The following is a 26117-nucleotide window of genomic DNA, read 5'->3' as shown; positions in this document are numbered from 1 at the left end:
TCAGGACACATTTGGATGCGTTCAGACCTGAACTTAGCGCTGACAACTCAGGACAGATGTTAACCCCAGGTGTGAACAGGGATCAGCATACTCTGCATCTTGTGTGTGCACTTTAACCTCATTGTCATATCTCAGTAATTAACTTGACAAGTACAGCATCAATATAACTAATTGATGAAAGGCGGGGGTTTTTCCTCGCAGGCACTCACCCCAAACATCTGCCTTAGGTCAGGGTCCCGGAAGCGGAAGGGAATGTTGGAGACATGTAACCGTTTGGGCTGCTGCTTCTCTGAAGAGTCTGAGTGCTGGAGCTGGAGCTGCTGAGAGCCCTCTGTTTGCGTCACATCATCTGTCTGCCGGAGGGAAACAAACACAGAAAAGACACACGCTGCTCATTAGCCGCTACAGTATACTGTACCTCCTGGTCCTGAAGCAGGCAGTGGGGGTGGGGGTGGGGGGGTAGTGGATGTGGCAGGGAGCGGGTGGGGTTGGGAGGACTGGCTGACTAACTTACTCGGCATCTGCCATTTTTCAATCTGGCGAGAAAGCCAAAGCGATAAACAGCCGATGACTTATGGTGTCAAACCTGAGGTTGTGCATTACAAATCCACTTATTAATCTCTTGCACTTAGCTCTTGAGCAACAGGGAAGATTGAAGGCGCTGACAAAAAGGCGTGGATATAGATCCCACGGAGACCTGACATGTCTAGACTAAAGACACATTATTGGTGACGTTTGCACACAGGCATCAGAGTGCGAGGCCCAAAGCCCTCAGCGTTGTTGTTTCCATCATTATGAGAATGCTATGCTGACATTTCTATATAAATGACGTGTCTGATGTCAATGACAAATTCACTTGTTACGCTGTGTGACACCGGTGATGGATTTCACTGAGGGAGCTGGTGGTTTGTCTGTTTAGATGGACCTTGTTTTTGAGGCAGTTTCTTTCGCTGATGTATTTTCTGTGGACAAAACCTCATTGGTCGACAACATACTTCCTCCGCTCTTTTGCTCTGCGGTGTGGGACAAGTCTATCTGCACAGGACCTCATATTTGGTGGTTTTTGAGTCAATAAAAATGACTATCACAAATCAGCATCCTGTGATGTCGTCTCTCTGATTCATTGCAGGTTAAACAAACAGTTCAACATCAATGACAGTGATGTGATTTATTTATATTCATAATATTAATATCACTTGAGCATTTAATATGAATGCAGGATCAGGACATTTATATTATTTAATTAATGTTAATTTATGTCTCTTTCCAAAGTCAACACAAACAAAAAAGGATAAATTAATCATGTACATACCTCTGGTGTTTTTAAATATTCTACTTTAATTTTATTTTATTTTATTTCCAATTTCATTGTTCAAATTTTACTATCTGCTGCTGGAACAAGTCCATTTTCTCTGCATTATATCAACGAAGTTTATCTTTTAGTTTATCTTAATTAAAATTAAGTAATGAATTGAATAATTTTGAGAAGGAAGCAAAACTATAAAATCCACTAAAAGTTTTCAAAATATGTTCATTAAAGGGAAATATGAACACAGGACTATTTGTTGAAGACTATTGGGTATAAAAATGATATGATATGTACCTGGGTGCAAATCCAAACTGTACAAAAACAGGGTAGATATAAAAGCTAATGTTTCATCCTACACCTGTTTCGTCAGTAAAAACATCCACCCGAAAATTTGAAAATATATATTTACATGCGTATTTGAGGTGAATACATTGAAAAAGGAATAAAGGAAAAAAGTAAATAATCAAAAGGACAAAAAAAAGGTTTAGTTTTGCGGCCAGAGTTATTTTTGCTAAACTCCAGGGTGCAGGGACTCCTTGAGGTGTTAGGAGGAATATTATTGTAACATTGAAGCTGCCAGGTCATGGTTCTATCGTGCCAGAGGTCTACTAATATAATTCTACCAAGAAAAATATGAGGTCTGATATTTCAGTTTCAACTGAAAAAGCTGCAGCTAAAATGCCAAGAAAGAGAAGTATTAAGAAGCAACTGAAGCACCATTAAGTAAATGTAAACATATAATCTGCCGTGTGAAGACAGAAAAATTTTGGGACACAGACTCTACCGAAACTAAACTGCCCCAAAGATAAAGAAAGTAAAAAAGTGAAAAAGGACTAGATTCCAGTAAAACCCTACTTTTGAAGGAGGGAGTAACTGAATGAGAATGCAAAGTCGGAAAATTAAGGTTGTAAACTAAAGTGCTAGAAACATTGAGTTAAAATTGAATGTTGTGGGATTTCCTACTGTTAGTGAATGCACCAAGTGCTGTTGGAGACCTGGATTGGGCTGAGAGACAAACTCAGGGTAAACAGCAACAGACTCATATCACCGCAGTGCTCATATTGTGTTACACTCTGCTGAGCGTGGGGACGTTAATTGTTGAGATACAGGGACTAAAATCTGCCTCTGTTTCTGTTTTTCTTCAGATTCTCTAAACTCAGTTTACATTGAAGTCAATGGGGTTATAAAGTAGGTGTATGATCATCCCATCACTCACAGGCTCAAGCAATAAGTTGTGTGAGTGTGTTTGGTTCGATTTCACACTTTGGCTGAAAGGCGACAGACTTACGGCCAAAAAGGTGTGAAGAGGGAAATGTGTGACCTCAAGGACGAGTTGAATAAAAAATATTCAGAAGGGTTCAACTCACTTCACTTTGAACCTTCCACCCAACGTAGAAACACACACTAAAGTCTAAATAAGGTCAGAAGATCTCATGACAGCTGAAGAGTGAATAATTGTGTAAAAAGTGTGAAGGGAACAAAAGAGCTGAATTGATGTGTTGCAGTCGTATTTTCAATCAATGTTTTAAAGTTTCAATAAAGTTTCCAGGTGCATGTGTGAATGAGGAGGACGATATTGAAGATGAGTGGGTTTGAAGGTTTGCAGTATTCACACTGAAAACTTGAAAAAAGTAAAAAAGTTTGAAAGGCTTTAAAAGTGGAATAGGACCATGAATAAAGGAACGTTTCTGAACGTCTTGACGTCTGACAGAAGTTTCCACCTGAGAGTGTTGGTGAGTAGAAGGGTCACAAACACTGAGTGAGAAACTGGCGATTTCAAAGGCTGAAAAAAACAATTTATTTTCTTCTAAAAAGTAGATTGATGAATTGAAGCAACACTGTCTAACATTTACTGAGCAACAGCGCCCTCCGAGCCATTAGTGGTTTTATTGTAGAGAAAAAACTAATTCTATTAATGTGTTGAACAACTTAACAGTGGATATTATCCATGATCACTGACTTCCTAGACCAGAAGAGCTGCTGCTGTAACAAACTCTGTTTAGAATTCTTCATGTTTCAAAAGTTCCCTCAATGGTTATCGGAGATTAATGTAGATAATGAATGACATTGGATGCTTATTTAGCTGCCTTTATGTTTGCAAAAGGATATGTCTGTCCCTGCCCACATACTTCCATGCATCCTTTACGTTTGGTTATCGAGTAATATATCCACTAGAGGGCAGCGCTGAGTCGATGCCAACAACAATGCAAATAATGGAAGAAGGTGTAATTAAGAAAGAAGCAAAACCAGTAGTCTGTCCCTGAGCCGGGGCGAAGTAACATCATATCGATGCCAGTAGTTTCTTTTTTCTCTCCTCAAAAACTTGGCTAATGTTGAAATATCGTCTTATGGTTGTCTTGCTTGAACTATCAGCTACACTGCCCCCGCATGTTTTCCTGTGTTACTGCTCCTTTTTGTTGTTTCTTCTGCACCAATACACTTTCTGAAGACGTGCACAAAAAATATCGAAATGGAGTAAAAAAGTACAAACAGAGAGCTTCTCCCTTTCTTTCTTCTGGCATTTGAACTTGCAATTACCTGTTAGTGACACATTTCTAACATAGCTTCTGGTTTATGGCCAAAAACAGTGGAACAGTGACAGGAGCCTATAATGGTAATGATAATAATGTTGGTTGTAAAGAAGTGTCAGCACCTATGGACAATGAATTCCATTGTTCATGTTTTCCTTTATGTGCAATTGAAACGCACCCGGTGGATTGGTGAGCTCTGTAGGTGATGGTATAGTGTATTTGAACTTTGCAGTGATCCAGCCGTGGTTAAAATACTCTTGGCAGGAGGTGAACTACAAAGAAGAGGTGTCAAAATCAGACACAAAATCATTTGCCTTATTCCCTCCCCACGAGGTTTTGCAAATCTATAAGTACATCACACTGCCGTAATTGGTCTCATGACCACAAGAGGTCACTCATCAGAGAAAAACAACAACAACAAAAGGTTGTTCCGAGCGTTTGAACATTTGTTTTTGATGCCGTGGGGGCGGTCTCCACTCGGCAACAGCAAGCCATTGATCAAAATGAACAAAAATGAGTCCTGATTTAGTGGCCGCTGACTCTGGGACTAAATAAAGTAGCGTGTGGAGGAGGGGAGAATGAGAAACGAGAGAGTGGAAGTGGCAGATATCGAGCACAAAAGCTGTTTGAATGTGATATGTAAACTGCAAGGTCTCCCGGGAAGTGCTCTCTGAGCACTGCAAACACACTCTATACTGGCTGGGGAGTCACATACACGGACACAATCTTGTACTGAGATACAGACGTGAAAAGGGAGGAAGATGTTGCCGGAGTACAAACGGTTCGAATGACACACACGCATACGCACACTGATAACCCTCACCCTGCTCCTAGCCTGTCGGATGGCTGCAGGCCTCTCTTAGTGATACATTTCCCACCATTTAGGAAATGGGGTAGGGATTTATTCATTACAATTCATCATCACAGTATTATCATTATCATCATGATCGTAATGATGATCGCCTTTATTATTCTCATTATCATAATCACAATCCCCACTGTAATGGCTGTCATTTATTTGGTTTTTATGGCCCATTCCGAGACGGTGACATACATTGTTAACAGTGACAGTTGTTTGATTCAAGGTCCCACTTTGTCTCCCCTGCAGCCATCCAGGTAGGGCAGGTTGGTGGCGGCTTCCTAAGTCCTGCCTCGGCTTTGACTCTGTCCCGACCAGAGGTTAACAAGTGGCGAAGGACGTGCGAGCCGGAAAATGCACCAGGATCACCGGCCTGCTGGTGAGGAGTGGCTTTGTGACAGAGAGAGAGAGAGAGACGGGCGGAGGGGTCTTAACTCTGCCGTGTCCTCCCGCGCTGGAGGTTAATAGCCTGAGTAGCCATGTTGGGCCCCGGGGGTGACACATAGCAGACAGATGCTGGGACCGTGGATGGTGACAAGGTACCGGAGCCCCGTGGGTCAATCTGTTTCATCGGTCACACATGACACTATCGACCTTTAGCGTATGTTGCCAGACTACTGAGATCCACTGTCCGCCAGCTCTGTCCGTCTGGCTTTTTATCACGGCAGGCGTGGTTGCGTGTTTGCAAACATCCAGATTAACTTTCAGTCTGTGCTCAGACAGGCCAGCAGCATTCTGACACCGGGGGCAAATACACATGTGTAGAGCACAAATACTGAACTGCTGACTCCCGAGCACCCCAGACTGCCTCCTACTAACTCAATAGCTGTGAGTGTCACTGGGATCCGGGATGCCTGCCTCCGCACGCCGCTCCCAAGGATCTAACCTACCTGCCTGGTTGGGAGATGGTGGTGTTCCAGTGGAAAATAATTACCTCCGTATTACCATAGGAGGTCACCATCAGTGGCACTTTACTGTCCCGACAGCTGCTGTCACGGGGAGGGGGAGGAGGCGGAGGCGATGGGACGCAAAACACGCCGTCACCGCCAAAAGCCAGCAAACCAGAGAGTGAGAGAGCTGTCAACTCCGGCAACTCTCCGGCTTCCTGTTCAGTCATTTCTCTAAAAGACTCCCTTGCTGTTATTTGCAAATCGCCTGCAAAGTGCTCTGCTCAGCACTTTCCCCCTCCTCACAGAGTGGCATTACAAGAGCATAATTGAAACTATCTGATTGGAATGCTGCCAAGCAGGTAGATTACATCCGATTAAATGGGGGGGGGGGGGGGGGGGGATGGTTGAGTCTTCGCTCACAAGAATTATAATGCCTGAGCTTTAATTCATTATTTTTATTATTTTCCCTCTCCTGGTCCTCCACTGTTTGTTGTCTTTTTCTAAAGAAGCTGCTAATATATCCCCTCCATCACCCCGGAGAGTAGGGGGTGTGAGGGGACTGAGTGGTAGAGCAGGGGGGCCGCCCCCGCCGACTCGCCCTGATTCATACCAAGTAGGGAGAGGTGGAAGTGTCGGAGTCATTTCAGGACTTCAGGAGACCATAAAAGTCCCGTTCACTCTCTGCACAGACGTGGCTCAGCTCAGCACCTCGAAGGCTCAGACAGACATGAAACGCTGGTGCTTGAATCATCAATACAATGACAAGGACGTGTATTTTAGAAAATATCTGCTTGGATTATGAGAATGGCCTAAGATATAGACGTGGATACATGACTACTAAAGGAGAGCATTCAGGAACTGTGGTGCAGGGCTCGGTTTTAACTGCAAGTGTGTAAATCTAAATGACAGGTTCTTAGTCTGTAAATTTAAATGATACGTCTGGGTAGACTATTATCAAGGCCTATTTTATTATGCTCCCTGTGCTAGACAGTGACATGTTCACACATGACAGTTTATATGGATATGATTTTTCACTACAGTGGATTTATCTGCAGGAATTTTTTTTTCTAATGAAGACACCATTTCTTTAAATCAGATTAAAAACGTACCTACTGTCTGTCTGTTAGCCAAATAATCTTTTACATTTTTGGTCCTGATTTGGGGACAGGATAAGTTTCCTACTTTCTTTAATACTTTTGTTTCTACTTTTTTTGTACATTTCTCAGAGAATAATTCATTTTAATTAAAAGTCCGGCATGTTTTTAGGGGACTGAGATTTATGGGTTTGTGCAGATTGGTGCAGATCCAAATAAAAACTCGGATCTGGTGAATTTAAATGTGGTTTCAGAGGACCGTAGGGCCCTGGTGGAGGTTTTTGCTTCGTTCAAGTGCCCTTGAATTTTTCTTACCCAGCCTTTTTTCAATATGCATTTATTAAGTATTTAATCTTCACACTGAACAGCTAGAGCTTGAACAAACATCAGAAAGTTGTTCAGGAGATTTGGTCGTGCTGTGGAACTCTGAGCAAATCTATAATATCTTGAATTTACAGTGTGAACATCGGCAGCTCCTCCCCCTTACCGATAAAATGGAAGCCGGCGTTTAATGGTTGCGTACATGCTGCCGTCAGCACCGCCTCTGAAAGCTACACCCCGGTAGAGTCTCAATCCCTTAAACACAGTTCATGTGAGATGAGTGTGCACGTGCGTGTATGTGATAAATGTTTGCATGTGCTCACTCATGTTTTCCGAATGCCCATGTGTGCATGTGCGTGTGTGTTTGTGTGTGAGTGTGTGTGTGTCAGTGTGTGTGTGTCTATGTTATCACAGTCCCCCAGAATACCCTTTGGAAAGTCTTCATGCCGCTGACACGCGCTGTGAAAAATCTGGAATTGAGTGCTGCCCTAACGCCACTGCCTTAATTTGTTATCTGAAAAGAGAATGATTACTCATGAAATTCAACCAAACCTCAGACTATTTGAACTGAGCCAGATAACGAGCTCAGTTTTTTTTTTTTTTTCCTCCAGCAGAGCTTCCTGGCAGCCCTCTGCTACCCTCATCTCTAAGGATTTGGAGAAAAGTTGGGGGCTGCCTCTCTTACTCAAGTCACTTGCTTTCAAGTCAGCTTGTTTGAACATGGCACAGAGCGAGGTCTCAGAGGTCTGGCTCTGGACAACGCCACCTTCCCAGCACAGACAGGGGACTGGTAGACATGGACAGGACCAGAGAGGAGAAGTGAGGAGAGTCCCCGCGCCTCATTAAAACATACACACGCTCCGTACGCCGCGGGGAATTCGCACGAATCCATACGTATCACTGAATTTTCACTCTCTCTTGACTCTTTTTTAAGTCTTTAAGTCGAGAAGATGTGCAGAGTAAAGCGTCGTCGTGGGGTAGAGGAGCTGAGCGCAGCAGAGTCGAGCCAAGGGAGGGGGGGGGGGAGATGTCGCTGCGAGTAGCTGATCTGCTCCCTCAATCTGTGTTTCTGCAGGGTGCCCTAATCAAAGGCACCCGGGCCCGTCTGTGGCACCCAGAGCAAACGGGCTGGGTCTGTCATTAAAGCCGGGGAGCACAGTGGTGGGCGACACTACACCAGCGGCCCCCGGGGATTTGACTCTCTGTTTACACCCCACTAATCTCATCTCTCTGTCCTCCCTGAGAAAAAGATGGGTGGAAGTGGGGCAGAGTGTGGATGCAGAGAACGAAGATGAAGGAAAGCGGGGACAGCGCGAGAGAGGAATAGAATGAGGGAAGGCAAGACGAGCTCTCATCTCTCCATGGCCACCATCTCTGGGCTTTCTTCACAGCGGGTGAACAGATGAAATGAAATCAAATGCGAAATGGAGAGAGAGAGCGCGAGAGAGAGCGAGAGAGAGAGAGAGAGAGAGAGCGGGAGCGAGAGAGAGAGAGAGGAAAGAGAGAGAGAGAGAGAGAGAGAGAGAGTGTAGGAGTGGTGTACAGTGTCGGAGGGGGAGGAAGAAGAAGGAGGGGGAGGAGGTGGAGGCTGAACCTCCTGCCAAGTCTCTCCTCACTTTAAACTCGCTTGTGTGTCAGCCATTACTGTAAGTGCGGCGCATAACCATGGAGCGGTTGGGAAACGTCACGCAAATCTTTAAATCAAACATTGCGACACTACAGGACGATGATAATGTGCTGTGCCATTCTATGGCCGTGCTTGTGCCGTATAAGCACTTTTTTCTGACGCCAAATGTTCGGAGCCGCACGATAATTGTGAGGCTGGGAAAATGGAGTTATTAACAGTGTTCTTTATGAGTGACCCAGATCTCTCTCAGGAGGGCTGTGGCCTCGCCATGACCTCACACAGCAGGTGTTTTAATGCTAAAGGGGAGAAGAAGGCATGAAGGTCTTATTTTTTTCATCACTGCCGGCATTATCCATCTTTCCGGTGGTGTCTCTTAAGTTCGGAGCCAAGTCGTTCTCCCTTTTATCTACATCTGCCTCCTGTTAAGGTAAATCCCAGGTCAAGGCATTTCATATAAAAGGTATCACTACGCAAGAAGGAAATATATCATCTATGATTTTAAATTACACTCTCTCCAAAGATGTGTATCACAACGTGAAGCATCGCCATAGATTTATTTTCCAGCTGGGGGGCTGATGGTTTACATTAAAATGAGTGACAAGAGGAGTACAATCAGGTCCTGGCAGAGGGCTTTATCTTATGTCTAAATAAGAGTCTCAAACATTTGACTGCATTAACAGCTCATTAGCTGATTAAAAAGGAGATGTTTTTTTCTGGCTGCAAATGGCATCACTCTTTTTGTCCTTGGACTGTGACCAAGACAATCGTGGGGTCCTGAATAATTCACGTCAGTAGCATGTCCAATCTCCACACAGATATATAAGAGGTTTTTACGTGTTTTTAATGGAGCCTCAAATTACTCCTTAGAAACACACTTTGATTTCATCAGCGCCTCTTCAATCAAATTCACCTCCTTCGTCAACAAGCAATCTTTGCCACGGCATCAGACTCCGCCGCTGCTCACTAATGTGCAGAACTCCGGCTTTTTATTAAGAAAGGTCATTTTGTGTTTGTGGGAAAATGATTGGGAAAGTGATTAGAACGTTGCTTCGGGGCCTGGATGTACTACGTCAGAACACGGCTGGTGCAACTGCGACATTTTTCAAACATCGCAAGATGTCGGTTCATTATGATGGAGTATTTGGGCCACTTATAGGGGGAAAAGATTTAGAGAAAGCAATAAGGTCAAATTATTATGCGAATAAGGTCATCATTTTAGGCTTTCTATCATGACAGAGGGGTAATATCCAAATATCATTTTGTCACTTGCGTTAAAATGAGGAATGTGGATCATCTTATTTCTGTATAGGTTTAACAAATAACAACAGACTTGAAGGACATGGCCCCCTTAATGGTGGAGGAAATGTTTGGTAGTGGTCATCTTCCGAGGTTATCGTTGGCCAGATCAGTGTGATATTGAAAAAGGGTTTCAAAGTTTCTCAAGAAATAATGAGATTGGTTCAGGGCTTTGGGTCCAGAGGGGATGAAACTCCTGTATGTTTTTTGTTTGTTTTTTCAAAATTGTATTCTATCGTTCTACTTCTTGAAAAGTCCAAACTTTTTTTCTTCAATATGGCCCTAATGCACCGTCTTTATTAAGACAGGTAAATAAATATGATATTCAACTAGATACTGCAAAGATACCGAGGGGAACATATTTTTGTATTTAGTTATTTCTTAAAGCCGAGAGCAGCAATCTATTCAGGTATATTTTCAAAGTAATGTATGGGGGGGGGGGGGGGGGGGGGGGACATCTTGCAAGTCAAATTGTGCTATAAAGCTTTTCAGGCCGGGAGGCGATGGAACAAGGGAAAAGAGAAGCAAACAGTTTGTTACTGACAAAAATGTCACAATGACAATGACAATCACAACGTAGCAATTTAACATTGACGATCAAATATATCAACATGCTCACTTCGTAAAGTATCAACAGTTTAGCATTTTCTTTAAACATCTTATGCATTGTAATGAAAAAAAAAGATAAAGAAGAGAATATGAATATATTTTACTTGTTGACAGTCTGCTGAGAACAGTGTTTGCAGGTGATGGAGGACACTGACCGGTGCGGTCGTGGTGGCGGTGATGGCGGGCGTGCTGTTGTCAGTGCCGGCCGGCTCGCTGTGCGTCTGTGTGGGTGTGTAGAGGGTCATGGCGTGCTCAGGAACCCGGCTCTGCCCGGTGTAGTCCTGCGTCGGAAGTGGGTGTGGTGCCGCAAATTCTGCGGGGATTCCATTCTGTGGGGGAGGTGGGTACTGGGCTGGGGTGTACGGCTGGGCCATCGCTTCTGGTGGGTTGGAGGCCTCTTGGTTACCCTGAGAGAAACACACAACAGGAGGCAAGTGTTAGAACTGCGCTCGAGATTGAAGTGGAACCGCATTGTTTGAGCAGCGCGAGCGGCATGAAAGACGTGCGAGCTCCCCTGTGCGAACCGGAAGGCAACTGGGGAGAGTTGTCCTGCAGACCAACTAAGTCAGGGGGAAACAGCAGTCATATCACAGCTCGGCTCGGATTAGAGAATTCCTTGATCATTGCTAATGAACACGGTTTATGTTGTAGAGCATGGCTCGCATGGAGGGGCAACAGTCAGGGGGGAATCTCAATTGCACTTGTGGCAAAGCACAAGAGGAAAGATCAATTAATTGATACAATTTTGATTAGGGCTTTTGATTTAAATGACAGGTCTGTTAAAGTAGCAGCTGCTCCCTCTCCAAGCGCCACGTGACAACTTTTAACACCAACCTCCGCTTTCGCTTTATGAGCTTTTCCCGCCCGCCACCCCTGCCTTTGTTTCCGTCTCACGGTATCCTTCGGAATACAAAACGACCCCCAGCAGTGCCGCTTTCTGTTGTTCTTAATCTGGACTTTAAAAGTTTTAATTTTAAGTAGCCTAACAAGAACCATGGAAAATTAAAATGTCAAAAACAGGAGGGAATTTTAATTAAATCAGTGAAGGCTGAGAATGTGACCGAGCATTTGATTCCGACTTCTGGTACAGATTGGAATGCTTATTTCCATTAGGGCCCAAAATATTGTCCTATTCATAAATCTCTAATAAAATGAATTCCTCATGCGTCCAGAACCCACCGTTTGTGTTATCTATACCACATATGTTATTTTTGTCTCTGCTCCTGACTTAAGTGATTGATGGCCCTTTGCAACGAAGCTGTTCCACAGACCCTTTGTCTCGTGTGGATGCTTGAGATGATGAGCTGCAGAAATAATGGACTTTTCTGGCTGGTGCACATTGTTAAACTCAGTAATGGCTGGACTACACAAGTGCATGTCTTATTGTTGCGAAGCACCAGGCTCTGCGATCCAGACTAATGAGCAGAACGGTGAGATCAGTGCTGCTGGAGCGGATATCCATCCCGACATTAAAAACACAGAGGGAAAAGGTGAGACAATAACACCAAAATCCAATAACACCCCCCACAAATACCCTCAATCAAATTTAAAGATACAGATCATGCGAGCTCGACGCATAACTCTCTCGATAAGAGAGAAAGGAGGAAAAAGCACACAACAGCAGCCAGAAGTGAGGGTTTATGATTGGAGAAAACAATAACAGTAAACAGATAGAGAAGTTTCTGCCTCTTCCTTTACAAGCCGGCTGGGGATGGTGAGATAGGAGATAAATGTGTTTTATTCTTCTTCCTTTTTCCGCTGCTGCGGTGTTTGGCCTCCTCCTGCAGATTTCCACAGAACGCTGTTTCTGGACAGGGGGAGGCTGTGGTTTTAATGAGAGAGCCGAGCAACACTATGCTGTAAATGTAGTGGAAATAATTCTCCTCTGACGTGTTGGCAAACAAACCTCAGCATAAACTGTGCTCTGCCAATTAAGGAAATGCTCCATTATCTAAATGAAAAAAGCGAGAAGCCTTGAGAGAGGGGAAGGATTGACCAGCCTCCTGCAGCCTGCTGGGCCTCAAGGCTGCTCCTGCCGTCGGACGGGACCCTCACTCCTGCCTGACCTAATCCCCCTCCTCTTTTTCATTATACTACATTTCTATCTCCTCAGTCTCTCTCTCAATCCCTCCTCCCCTGTTTCCCTTTCATGCTCGTCTCTCCCCCCTTCTCTTTTTATGCAGAAACTTTTTTAATCTCTACCCCTGTGCTCTACTTTTCCTCTCCCTCCAGTCATGGCATTATATAACACACTTGCATTGCGGGGCATTCTAATTCAAGGAAGCTCTTGATGTTGGCAATTTTCAACTTCTAAGCACCCATTTTAAAGGAGAATGGGGGTTGGTTACCTCGAGAAAAAGAAAAGAAAAGATGCACCTCCTGGTGTGACAGCTAAAAGTGCTACCAGCTCCTGTGTCCTCCTTCTAAACCAGCCCGAGCAAAGCCATCAACACATCGGTGCTCAACAGTCCGGTGGAGACAGAAAGCTGAGTAGCCTGGAAACTAGAAGGTGCCGTGTTCGACTCTACATCAAACAGCGTTCGTGTCATGAAGCAGATCAAAGCTCCACATCTCCTCTTTCTGTTAGTCACTGTCAAGGCCGATGCCCATGGTCCTGATTTGGGATTTGAAGGATTTGCTTAGGAGTTTTTCAGTGTGTTTATATGATATATACATAAAAGATCATCATATGCGCATCAAATTCTTACTCCAGTTTTGCGAAACCGCATTTTGCTAGCCGGGCTACTGACTGACGCACTGACTGGTTAAATCCGGGGTACCGTGGCACCTCAGGCCGTCAAAACAGCACCGAGTCCTCATTAGTTTTTCACACCCACATTAGCACAGGAGGGGTCCTGAAGCCGAGGGCTCTGGCAAAAACAAGGAAGGGGATGAGGAAAAAAATAAGTTTCAGCTTCTGCCGCAGCACATTTCAGTGTCATCCTGCAACACAGTGTCATATAATCAAACACAGGCAATGTATATATCTTGACTGTCAATATGTACTGATATCTTGAGTTGTGTGTCATATTTCAACATATTTATAATGTCTTGTGAACCCTCATCCTGATGGATGTTATATTTAAATTGGACCCCCTGCATCATATTTCAGGAAGTTAAAACTCCCCCACCAAAAGATGCTCCCTTTTTGGTTTTCCATGTGCACTGAAGCGTTCTCAATAGATGATATATGTGCGTACGAGCTGAAATGAAAGTGAAAGCCTGAAGATGAAATGGTGCTGATGCTTTCGTCCTACCAGGAGCATCCTCAACTTGTCAGATAACTTAGGTCGAAACAGAAACGAGTGTGGATTCGATGTGAAGCCTACAAGGACGTGGAGACTGTGGCATTAATCATAAGGTGGTGTGATCAGAGAAGATCTGTGGATTCTTCTCTGATGATAAAAAGAAAATCTCTTTTCCTGAAGAAATGTTTTTGTGATTTGTTCTCTTTCTAATTTCTGTTGAGCACATTGGACGAGAGCTTTTTGGTATTAGTTTCTTGTTTGCAATATCCTTGGCTTCTTAGTTTAGGAACGCCGGTGATTTAGTTTACTCTCCTCACTTGCAGGACTGTTCGCCCGTTTCTTCTTCATGCCTCAGTTCGACATTAGTCATGACATGTTCCACTATACTTGTTAAATCATCATCTGCCCCGAGGTGTCCCTCTACGCTCGGGTCACAATCTGGAACCTCACACTCGCAGGACACACACAGGAGACAAGTGACACACAAACAGGATAACAGCCCGGAGCTGGGTATTGGGGAGAGAAAACTACCAAAGTGTTGTAGCACCATGCTGCTGCTGTTTCAAAGGGCAGCGGGGCGAAAGCAAGGAGGTGGAGAGTAAAGGCCTCATTAGTGAAACACAAAGTAACACTGGCTCTCGTATGATCTTCGCCTTCCTCTGATGTATGTGACAAACGAGTTATTCGACTGGAGATGAACTGGGAGAAGAAAAAAGGCCCATGCAAATCAGGGGAGCTGTGCTTGTCCCAGTGCGGCCCTGTTCGCTGGGGCTGACTCGCCGTCATCAAGATAATCCACGTTGCCTTAATGAAAAGCCCTCCAAGACAAACCAGTCAGGTACACAGCACATCTCATTCCACCGAAAGATATTGCTGTTCATTACGGCTGCATACCAGTGCTACGCGTCGCTGTTATATTGGGATTCGGGTGTTTCTCTACCTGCAGGCCTGTTTATTGGAAAAGAACAGGTCCCTTTGCGGCACTTTAATACCCCCCTTACATGGCCTGCTGCCATGAGCCACCTCAGCCTTGTCTCCATGGACATGAAGACGAAGAATAAAGGCAACTAGCGAGAGCATCCTTTATCGATCTCTCCTCCTTTCCATTCCTCTATCCCTCCTTCCCTCTATCTCTCCTTTCATCCCTTCTACTCCTATTACCGAGGAGCACAATAAAAACACTATCTCTAATCTTAAGCACTCTCCTTGCGTAAAATTGGATTGGAAACCTTTACTTAAGGAGATCACTTTTGGATTGGAGTTTTTGTTTCTACAGTCAGCGTCAGGAGCCAAAGAGGTCAGGCAGGCCGTGTGATGATGTCCAATGCTGAGGCTGGCAGTCTGAGAGAAGCTCCCAGCATACAGCTCTCAGAGAGAGACAGAGACTGGTGCTAACCCCGGTGTAGATGGTCAGGGCTACATTCCATCTCAGCAGGTAGAACGACTTGGCTGGGCGCCAGCGATCCGTGATCCTCTTTAGCGGCAGTGGGAGGGACGGTGTTGAAAGGCCAAGAGGAGATGGGCTGTGCAAATACAGGAGCTGTTAGGAGGAACTCATATCGGCAGAGTGCTGCACTGACTCATACACGTGCGCTGGCGGGTCAAAGAGCAATGCGAAAGCAAAATACGGCAGGCGACTAATTGCGCTGCATTGAATCCGGAGGGAAATCACTCAAATGGGAGCGGGCTGATCAATCTCAGCGATAGGAGCCATGATGGAGTGGGCAGCTTTATGGCTTCAGCTCCCTCACATGCGGCTTGGATCATTTTTCAGCAAAGGCCTGCTTTACATAGTTCCTACTGTATGACACTAATAGTCGGAAGCAAGCAACGCTCCTCCTGATTCTATACACTAAGCAATTCAAACAGATTTATGAACAGCTCTGCTGTTTCTCTGCATAATCTAAACAGCATGAATAGTTTAATATGGAGTTAACATAAAGCATCGCTGTCTCAGTCCTTCATGGAAAACAAGTGACTTGCTTTGTCAGATAACAGATGACATAACGTCTTTAAGTGAATCTCAAGCTTTTCAGGGGCTGAGCATTTTCCCTGTGTCATCCGAAGCATGGTGCACCGAGCGCTCCTCTTGACAACGCTGCTCATTTGGTTATAATGACCGCCTGACAGTGACAGTGGCAAACTTGTGACAAATCCCGCTGGGCCGTCACAGCACCAGCCCGGGCAGAGTTTAGAGGGAAAAGTGCGGAGCAGCTCAGCCAACGTACGGCAATCAGTTGATGCAACCCAAACGAAACACTGAGTGCTTCTCAGCCAGCTGCATGAAAGCCTCTTGTTGTGCCCGGCTCTGCTGCTGGTGCTTGGTTAATTGTAGCCCCGCGCGCAGGCAGGCAGTCGGGCAGGCAGGAGAAAGGACGGCCTGCGATGATTTCCACAGGCAACTGGCATTCATTTTGTCTTGAAGGCGCATAAATAAAGGCTGTCTAGTCGGGTCCATTTTAATTAGGCGAGCCACATGATCTTACTCCAGCTCTCTCTGTGAACACTCACCAGAGGCTGCGGCATGCGTTAATTACAACCGCATGCCACACAGTGAATCCAAGGTGAGCTGGAAAGTAGAAACTCAAAAGAGGTAAACAACGACGATAAAAAACAAAACACCTTCAGCGGAGTTTGTCATGATGAGGCACATATTTGGTGCAACGGTTATTCCCCTCCCCCCAGTCAACCAATTACAGTGCAATGTTGGGAGAAAGAGAGAGAGAGAGAGAGAGAGAGAGAGAGAGAGAGAGAGCCGGGAGATGTGGAGAGGCAACCCAATTTAATGCAGATTCACAACACACACCCCCCTCCCCCCCCACACACACACCTCAACAGGAATGCGGTCTTCCTCACCTTTACAGTAGGTTTATGATTTCTAACAGGCTGGGGAGAGGCTCATTGTTTTGTCTCTCATTTCCTCCCCTGCAAACTCCCGTCTTTCCATTTTTCCACCTCATTTGTGGAAAAAATCAATTCGTGAAAATAAACACTCTTTGCTCCAGCGTCCAAGTCAATTTAGAATTTCGCGCATGTTTCCTCCGCTCTTTGTTCCGAAAGGCTTAATCGTTTTCACATGTCACATATGTTTCATCGCCTCTAACGTGATTTTTCCTGGTTATTGGGAGCACTTATTTGCTACCCCGTCCTTGGATGGAGGTATTAGAAAGAGAGTTCATTTTCCCCAGTCCCTTGCTGATTTCTTCATTACATTGCAGCAGAGGCGCCGCGCGGCGAGCCTCGCACCGAGATGGGACTGCTCTTAGCAGTGCGACTGCGAGTGTTACTATACCTCCGAGACGCCGGAGCGCCACTTAATAAACAGAGTAGACAGAGGATCACTTTGAACTCCTGTGACATGTAATGAACCTGTCTGTCTCAGCCACCGCTCTGTCTGGGCTCAGGCGGCGCACAGTAAAAAACGCAGAAAAAAGGAAGTAAATAAACAAAAACACTTCCAAATCAGCCTAGAGGCCCTGTGAAAAAGCCATCAGTTACACATGGTTAGACTCATAGCATTTTGCCAACGCCATAAGAGGAGATAATTGTCTGTTTCAGTGCTGTTGCCTCTTTTGTTGCATAACAGATATTTACATCAGGGACTAATTACCCCAGATTGGGTGTCAAAATTCGGATTAACTTGTGGGATGCATCCAGTTCGGTGTTGAGACTCATTTATCAGCGAGAACAGACACTGTGCTGCTTTGACCCGATCAAAAACTCACCAAGTAACTTGTTCTCTTTCTTCTCTGTGTTTGCTTCTCTAACGTTGTCGGAAAATAAAAAAGTGATATTGGCATTTACAGGCAATCTTAAAAAAAAAACCTCCCAAGACTGAACAGTTATCAGTCTTTTGTTATCCTACAGGGGCAAAAAAAAAAATTCCAACATTTGTTTTAGAATCGGCTGATTGTCATGTTAATTATTTTTTCCCCTTCCACACACAGGGCTTGTGAACGGGGGCCAGAGTTCCTCGTGGGGACAAAATGCCATTACTTAAGCATTCAGGAATCTCGACGTGACATTCCTTGACCGCTGTGACAATGGCAAACATATGCAAATGAAGAAGAGTGCCACTGTCATTACGCCCCTGTCACGGAGACGATGACACCTCCCACTGGACCCCGAGCATGTTGGAGAAAAGGGGGGAAACGGAGGGAGAGATAACGGGAGAAGCAGGAGCGACGATGAACCAACTCCGGGAGGAAAACAGGTGTAACAACACCGTTTACCTTATCTCTGCCTCCTCTCAGTCTCTCCGCTCTACCTTTGTAATCCATCGCTCTGCTTTCCATTGGCCTATTTGCCTCACTGAAGTTTTTTTTCCTTCTGCCTGTGCTCTGCAGTGGAAGGAGGGACAGGTTTACATGGGTGGGATTCTTTGAAGTGAACATGCAGACTACTCCCTGCTGTAGCCAAAGCTCATCTAATCAGGGTCTAATTCCAGTTATTAAGATTTGAGAGATAACTTTGATTCATCACAGTCCATCTACCCCGATCGGTTAATCACTGTCGCGCTAAGCTCTTTTTTAGTCATCCTTTTGTTTCCGCTCCCTCTGGCACGCAGAGAAAGGGAATAAGAGAGATAGAAGAGAAGGAAAGGGAGAAGATATTAACAATATTAATGACCCGTGATTCTCGTCTCCTTAATGAGAAGGGTTATTAACCGTGATTATCCATGATGAAATGGCGGTGATTCTTGAAAGCTTGAGAAAACTTGTACAATCGCTTGTCTGCTGATTTGCTCCTGTGATGTTTAAGAAACCAAAAGGTGAGCGCAGTGAGGAAGAAAGAAGGAGAACTTAGAGGATAAAGAAGCAGGGGCAACCCGGGGAAACGGAGATGCTCACAGCAGGAGGCTGGGAGGGATTTTCTCTTCTTTCCTTTTTTTTTTTAGTTTTTTTTTGTAAAGGAGGCTAAAGCATCCGTTCTCTAGTCCCAGTGCTGCTGCATTTCAGACAGTTAAAAATCTGTCTTCTTCACAGAGATGAATCCATACTCTGAAGTGGCTCTACTTTTTCAAAACCCCCTGGCACCATGTGGCGCCTCGCGTCCTCTCCCGGAGTCTCTTCCTGTGGCTAACGAGTGGGGACAAAGTACGCACCCAATCGCACATCTGCTGGTTGACACTGCTGAATGGCTGTTTGAACACCTATGCCGCTCTCGCCAGATCCCTGATACAGCGTTTCCTCCGCTCACCCTTTTTTTTTTTTTTCTTCATTCCAATTATGGGAAGTTGCATGCTTGTAGAGTCCCTGTCGGCTCGATTCCCTCTACGGAGAGGAGGGGGAGGCGGCGGGGGGGTGGGGGGGGTGTTAGGGGGTGCGCTGTCTGGTGAATCATTGATGTGCAGTCAGACAATTTCATTGCAGATCTGTGTGTATGTGCATGTGCGTATGTGGAGTGGGTATGGGTGTGGGTGTGTGTGTGGGGGGGGGGGGGTTAGCAGCAGACAGATAACAATCCTGAATTATGCATGTCTGTCCCTTGCAAGGAGCGGGAGATGGTGGATGTGGATGAGCCACGCTCGCTGAAACCCCCCCGGGACAGATTTGGATAGAAAAGAGCTAGGTGTGAAAAAAGTCGGGGCGCTACCTGACCCGCTTCAGATGCCTCTCTTTAGCTCCACAAACTCCTCAAACTGTGATGGCTGCCGTCCCTAAACCAACAACTGCGCGGGAGATCTGCTGAGGAAACAGCCCCGTTACGGAGCCCCGTTCTGCTGCAGTAACGCTAACAGGCCGGAGTGGCAGATTGGCCAACTTATTTGTTAGATGTTCCCTCAAAAGCACCTCTGGGAATTAAGCCTGAGCCACGCGAAATGCTATCGCCCTCCTAAAATTACACTGTACCACAGAAACACCTGCTGGGCCCATTTTAGATAATAATCCCATTTCTACATGCCAGTGCAGCTCTCAGACGGGAGAAATTGGATTGTTTGCATTACTGACCTGTGGAGCAAGCCAGTCTGGGAAAAGCAACAGCCTTGAGGCTTTATTAGATTCAATCGGTCTTTCATAAACAAAACCTTAGTTTTCAGAAAGGTAAAAAGGAAAAAAAAAATCTGCTAAATGTGGGTAGGCCAGCACTTTGTGGACACACTCCATTTATTTTCTCCAATTAAATCTCTTTAATTGGATTGAGGGCTGGCACCTGGTTTACACTCTGTCAACCACGCAATCCACAATAATTGATGCCAGAGCTCTGTGTGTGTGTGTGTGTGTGTGTGTGGTGTGTACATGCGTGCGTGGGATGTGTGGCGATGGGGGAGGGATTTAGAGCATGTCTCACTACTCCACAATTTCACTGTGATCAATTTATCAATGGCTCGCCTCCTGTCCACCAGCGTCCACTGCACTGAGATGGGAAAAGCCTCTACACAGACAGGCACGCACACACACAGACACACACATACACACACACACACACACACACACGCACACACACACACACACACACATACACTAAATCAGATATTAAAATATTAAGATAAAAAATAGCATAATTTTAGCTAATATTATCAAAATGTATATCATTTCATCCTTTAGCTGTTAAAGGTGAAGCTTATTTAACCAACTTTTTTTTTTAAATGATGAAAATTGTTGCTCGGTGTTTGAAGGTAATGTCTAATATTATGTGCATTATTTTGTTGTTTTTCCACTTGTCTCATATTAATTAACTTTTTACTTTAAATTCATATTTAAAAAAAAACACTGTTAAAAGCCGCACAATCAATAGTCATTAACAAAGAGCTGTCATCTGGCACGCTTATATATTCACATCCTGGAAATGTACAGCTTTTACAGCATTAAATCAAAGTAGATAGTGTTTTCGATGCATGTCAACAGCAAAATAAGTTTAATGTCAAAATGAAATTAAACTGGTGTAAATCAATTAAAAATACACTTTTAATGTAATTCCTCTGTAGCAAATAGCAAATAGTAAATTAGTGAGTGTTTTGTGACACAATCTGCAAAAGTAACAACAACAGCTGTCAAATAGACGAGGCGTAGGATCATGTTAAATATTTCCCTTTGGAATGTGTTGAAAAATAAGTGTAAAGTAGCATTTAGTGAAACTACTCGAGTTTCAACCAGACAGGAAGATAAACCCGCCTTCACGTGTACGCAGATTTAAAAAGAAGTTCAAACACATGCTAATGAAACAGATTTACATACATAGTTGCAAGCTCTGATACATATGTGAATATGCACACCTTCAGAACTTGGATCCACTCCTGAATACAAAATGCCTGCGCAGAATACAAATGGTGTGCGCCCACACGTGGAAACACGCGGAGATACAAATCCAAGAGATGCATCACGGCGCGCTGACAGCATCTTTAAGACACTTTGAGAAACACCCGGCTCCTGAATACCGAGCTCCGCCACCGTACAAATGGAGAGAGGCAGAGACAGAGCGAGGGAGAGGCCAAGGGAGACCCGACACAGTAAATAAAAATACAATTTCCTCCAGTGACATGCCCATTCTGTTGGAATCCTGACTCTAATTATTCTAAGCACTTTGAGGGATGGCTTTCCACTGCATTAATCTACACACCCACTAGCCCATCCACAGTCGATGCACTTTTAACTACCTAAGGACGCCCCGAAACTCTTCCTAAAACCTCGGGAGGGGGGGAGATTGACTTTGTACAGTGATGGGGCAAAGTGCTTTGCCTGACTGAATCTTTCTCTAAATCTCACCGCACAACACCGAGCAACAATTTTCATTTTCAATTTCAAATAGCGTATCTCCACTCCCAACCCCACCACGAGAAGAAAAAGGAGGGAAGGGGGTGTACGCTGTGCGGCGCAGCATCAGAACACGTCTGTGAATCCTCATTACAGGGCTTGTGTGAGAGTGTGCGGTTGTTTCCCTCTGGGCAGGAAAGCACTCGTAGCTCATTTGGAACCGAGATGAATCGATAAATCACCGGGGACCATCAATCAATCAATGGGCCTATCAATACTCGCTGGACGAGGCTCCTCCCAGTGCGAGGGGCAGGCCTTGGTCGAGAATATGACGGGCAAATGGGCTTTTTACATAATAGCTCTGTCCACTTGTGCTGAGTGCAAGATTGATGTTGTGCAATGTTTACATGTTGACACAAGCGGTAATATTGATGCACAGCAGGTCCCTTGTTTACATATAAAATAATCAACACACACTCACACGTACACAAACACACACAGAGATATACTGTAATGAGGAAGCTGCAAACATTCTGATCATGTTTATCAAAATCTAAACAAGATCAAACTATCTTTGAAGCAGCTCCGCTCTCTGATCGGGGCTATATATCTGCTGTACTGCAACATCTACCCTTTATAAACATCTGCCCCCTCGGCGGATAGAAGAAAAAAAAGGAAAGATACAGAAATAGAGAGGCGGAAGCAGAGATCCATCTTTCCTAATTAATCAACACAATTTTTTTGGAGTACAAAGTTTGTATTAATGTGGCTTCCAGCTGCTCTTTTCCCCCCCGAACAGACACCGAGGCCAAACTGCACAGCACGTAATGAAGAGAGTGACGTTTTGATGGAAAGTGGAGGGCAGGCTCTCTCTCTCTCTCTACTTAATATCCTCAAGACAAAATGGGGAAAAGGGATGAGGCTGCAATAACAAGCAGCATTGTTGCTCTTAAAGGCTGCTGATATTCTATATTTCTCTTACTGTCAGCAGATCCTGGGAAAAGAATGGAAAAAACATCTTGTTCAGAGGGTGAACCTGAAGATAAATTGATCCCACAAACGAGTATTGTCAAAGTGCACTTCATTACCATGAACTCTATGTTTCTGCTGCTGCCAATGCTCACATAAAATGTAGATCAATCCGCTGCTGAAAGTAGTCCCCAGCAAATGCACCGCTGCTTAACGATTCCTTCCGGTGAAAGAAAAAATAGGAGGGGGATGCGAGACAGAAGCCATGAAATACAGATATGTCCATACGGTGCTTCATTTAAATACCTTTCATTAACAGTGTAATAAAAATGTAGAATTCACGAAGAGGGATACATTTGTTATCAGTTGGAGCAGAAACCTGAAATTTTGAGAAATGTCTCCTGCAGAATATAATTCCTCACACTGGCTGCGAGCATGAAGTGTTGGCAGGTAAATTAACTTTTCTCTAACTTACTATCTCCAGCCCACGTGCCCTTCAGCAAAGCACTTATCCCCTAACTGAGATGCTTGGTAGCCATCAGCAGAAAAACCGAGACTGCGCTGAGAGTTAACGTGCACGACCGTGTGAGAGCCCTGCAGGGCGATGCCTGAAAAAGAGGTTGCATACTCAGCAAATCCGTTGAAACTAAAAAAGAAAAAAAAGGAAAAGAAAAACAAATGAATGAATATACAAGCAACCAAACAATTAAGTGAACAAATTAAGTTGTCAAGTTTTTATTCAGAGCGAAGTTACTATAGTTTGGGACAAAGTATGAGGAATTTGTCCTCAGAACGAGTGGATCACAAACGCTGATTTACATTGTGGAAAAAATATGCTGCTTCATTCCTTTTTTTACTCAGGCTCCTAAAAAAAGAATTTTAGACTTTTAAGAACGGTGCAAATCAGAAAATGAGCCTGTTGTAAAAGGAGACACTGCAGTCAAAGAGACAGAAGAGTGGAAAATTCAGCTGCAGCATAACAGATGTAAACAGTGTGACTTTTTTTTTTTTTTTTAAGAAATGACTGAAGAGAAGAGAATAGAGTGAAAATGGCCAAGCAGACGTTTTTTTTCCTTCCTATTCTTGTTCCGTGAGCCGCTAACGTCGTGAACCTGCTCCTCGTGTGTCAGAGTCTGGCCGTCGTGGTCTGGTCCTGATGATGGACAAGCAATAAACGGTTGTGCATGAGTTGGTCTGTGTGTTACGACCACTCTCCAATTGAAGAAGATGGAGTGAAGGTGTCGCACACGCATGAGATGGATCTTTTGAACTACGCCTGCTGACGGCCGCTAACACTAAACCCGGTGAAGAAAAATGGAAACTGTTTACTAATAACACAAATGTAATACCGATGCTTTGCTTTGTGAACACAACAGTTTATGCTCTTATAGAGCAAAAGAAAAATGGAAAAGCAAATTGACAACCTAACAATCTGGACAACCTAATATAACCTCACGCTTCCATTAATGATGAGGGAGCTAGTTTCATTTCATTTATAAGAAGCATTTTGTTTTAGCCTCTAACAAGGTTCACAATCCCCTTAAGTAAAATCTTTAGTTCACATCTACAGAAAAATACAGTTGTTGAGAGACAGTCATGGCGTTTTTAGGCATTTTTCATGAGAAAATAGTGACAATTTTCTTATTTTATATATTTATAAACAAATAAAAAGCTCTAATCGGCCAACTTTCAGTGAATTTCACTTGTTTATGAGACACTGTTGGCTAACAACCATAACAGCTACCAAATTCTGACCCAAAACCTTCCCCGACTGAGGTAATGATCTGGTTTTGGTCCAAATGCAATGAGGCTCCATCATTTCAGATGAGCCTGTCTTGTGATATCTATTGCATATTTAAAGGCCAGAATCTGCTGGATGTATAGGTGTCAGCCTTGTCCATGAGCATCAGTGTGTGTTTGTGTGTGTGCGTGTATTTGTGCGGACTGAGGCTCTGCACACAGTGCTACTATGTGGCAGCTGACACAATGGAAACAGATTGCCGTGGTTGCTCTGCAGCTCTCCATCACATCGCAGCAGATAGAGGGAGCATGAGGCCTAAGGGTCAGCGCCGTGACTGCCTGCAGACACACGGCACCGGGCCCAGTCATTACTGTTAGCTAATTGGAGTTTTCCTCGGGGTCAGGCTAGCCATCTGTGGTGCCTATACCACCGAAGACCCCAACCCCCTACATCATTTTTAACGCTTTGCCTCAGCTTGACGTGACTCTCTTTCTCCCTTTTTTCCTATAAGAACGGGGAGGATTTTTTCTCCAACCCGGTTAAGAAACCCTGCCCACTTCTGAATGACCAACGCCACGACAGCACGACCGCAGTCTCAACCCTAACCCTTACCCCGTAAAAAAAATGGTTGGAAAACCGATAACAGCGTAGGGAGGTAGGCTAGGGGGAGGTAGGCAGTGTTGGTTAGGGAAAGAGTGTGATATCCCTTCATCACAGCTGGTTAATAGGAAAAGTCTCTGTCTCCTCTGTGCACCATTCATCATGTCAAATGGTAATATCTTTAAAGGTCAGGCCGAGTCATAAAGAAAAAAGAGCCTTGGCTAAACTTTCCTTGGGATTTCCAGAGGTCTAATCACCAATCACCAAATCTGAAGTGTCTCTTTTGATTGGCTTTTGATGACCTTGTTTCAAAGTGAATCATTACACAAAAAGGGACATTCAGAAGACCAGTACCCAGCAATTTTTTACATAATGGCATGAAGGAAACTCTCTTGATGGAATTAACCAGCCTCACAAAAAAAAAAAAAAAAAGAAATGAGAAAAATAGAGGCTTGTGGAAATACAAAAAAACTGCAGCGGCATGATTTATCCAGCCGACTTCAAGCTGAAAAGCAGCAGGGTTCACAAAATAGGAGCTTAAAAGCTAGATAAAATAGAGGAAGAAAAGGTGGCGGGAAATAAAAGAGAGGCCGAGGAGCTAAAGACTGCTACTGTCTGACAAGTGTCACACTTGCGCTTCGATCCAGCCTTCCTCCTGCGCTAATGACTGTCAACACGACAAGCAGGGCCGTCTGAAGGGGGAGAAAATTACTCGCTGAAAAGCAATTGACTGACCCCCATCATTTCTCAGGGAACCAGTGACCTGTGAATATTTCATTATGGGGAAAGTCGTGAGGCCCATATAAATGGGGGGCAGAGGGGGTGTTGATCCGGTGAGCTGTGGCATGCCAAGCCGAAAACGGGAACCGGGGGCTGCCCTGCTTGCATGCCTGCCTTGTAGCCTTTTCCCTCCTCTACGCAAACAATGTATTTTGTCTAGCTAGAAAAGAAGAATTAATGAAAATACATATTTTTCAATGGAGCGTGTTGAGACCTAATGTAGAAAGAAGGGGGGAGTATCTGGGAGAAAGAGGTGCTTCGTTTACCAAAACTCTGGAGGGAAAATATATGAGGGGAAGAGAATGCAAGCGAGGGGGGGTGGGGGGGGATGGATTTTTGTAGGTGTGGGTCAAGGCATGCCATTCTTTTACCCTCTGCGCGACATTCGTCTTACAACTGAGAAACATCAGAGGCCTCAGGATCGAGAGGGGCAGGAAGAGAAAGAGAAGACGAGAGAGATGAAGGAAAATCAATCCCCTGGCAAGCCTGATTGATCGGTGGAGTTTTGGACAATTTCATCAGGAGACTCCACTAACCAGAGATGACACG

The 26117-nt window shown here is 44.6% G+C and overlaps 1 protein-coding gene across 3 annotated transcripts in view; it reads right to left on the bottom strand.

The window, feature by feature from the left end:
* The window catches only part of LOC133971451 (RNA binding protein fox-1 homolog 3-like), a 310652-nt gene that overhangs the window by 33806 nt on the left and 250729 nt on the right, over positions 1-26117 (bottom strand). For 2 of the 3 annotated variants that reach the window (XM_062408806.1, XM_062408805.1), the window contains exons 5-6: positions 10641-10943; positions 210-353 (exon numbers count right to left, since the gene is read on the bottom strand). In XM_062408806.1, the coding sequence (XP_062264790.1) occupies positions 210-353; positions 10641-10943 (447 nt within the window). The remainder of the gene's footprint in view (positions 1-209; positions 354-10640; positions 10944-26117) is intronic. The other variant, XM_062408807.1, reaches the window with a different exon arrangement.

The sequence above is a fragment of the Platichthys flesus genome, chromosome 16, assembly GCF_949316205.1.
Source record: "Platichthys flesus chromosome 16, fPlaFle2.1, whole genome shotgun sequence".
NCBI classification, from domain to species: Eukaryota; Metazoa; Chordata; class Actinopteri; order Pleuronectiformes; family Pleuronectidae; genus Platichthys; species Platichthys flesus.
The sequence above is the reverse complement of the archived record's forward strand: the minus strand, read 5'-3'. Positions and strand labels throughout refer to the sequence as shown.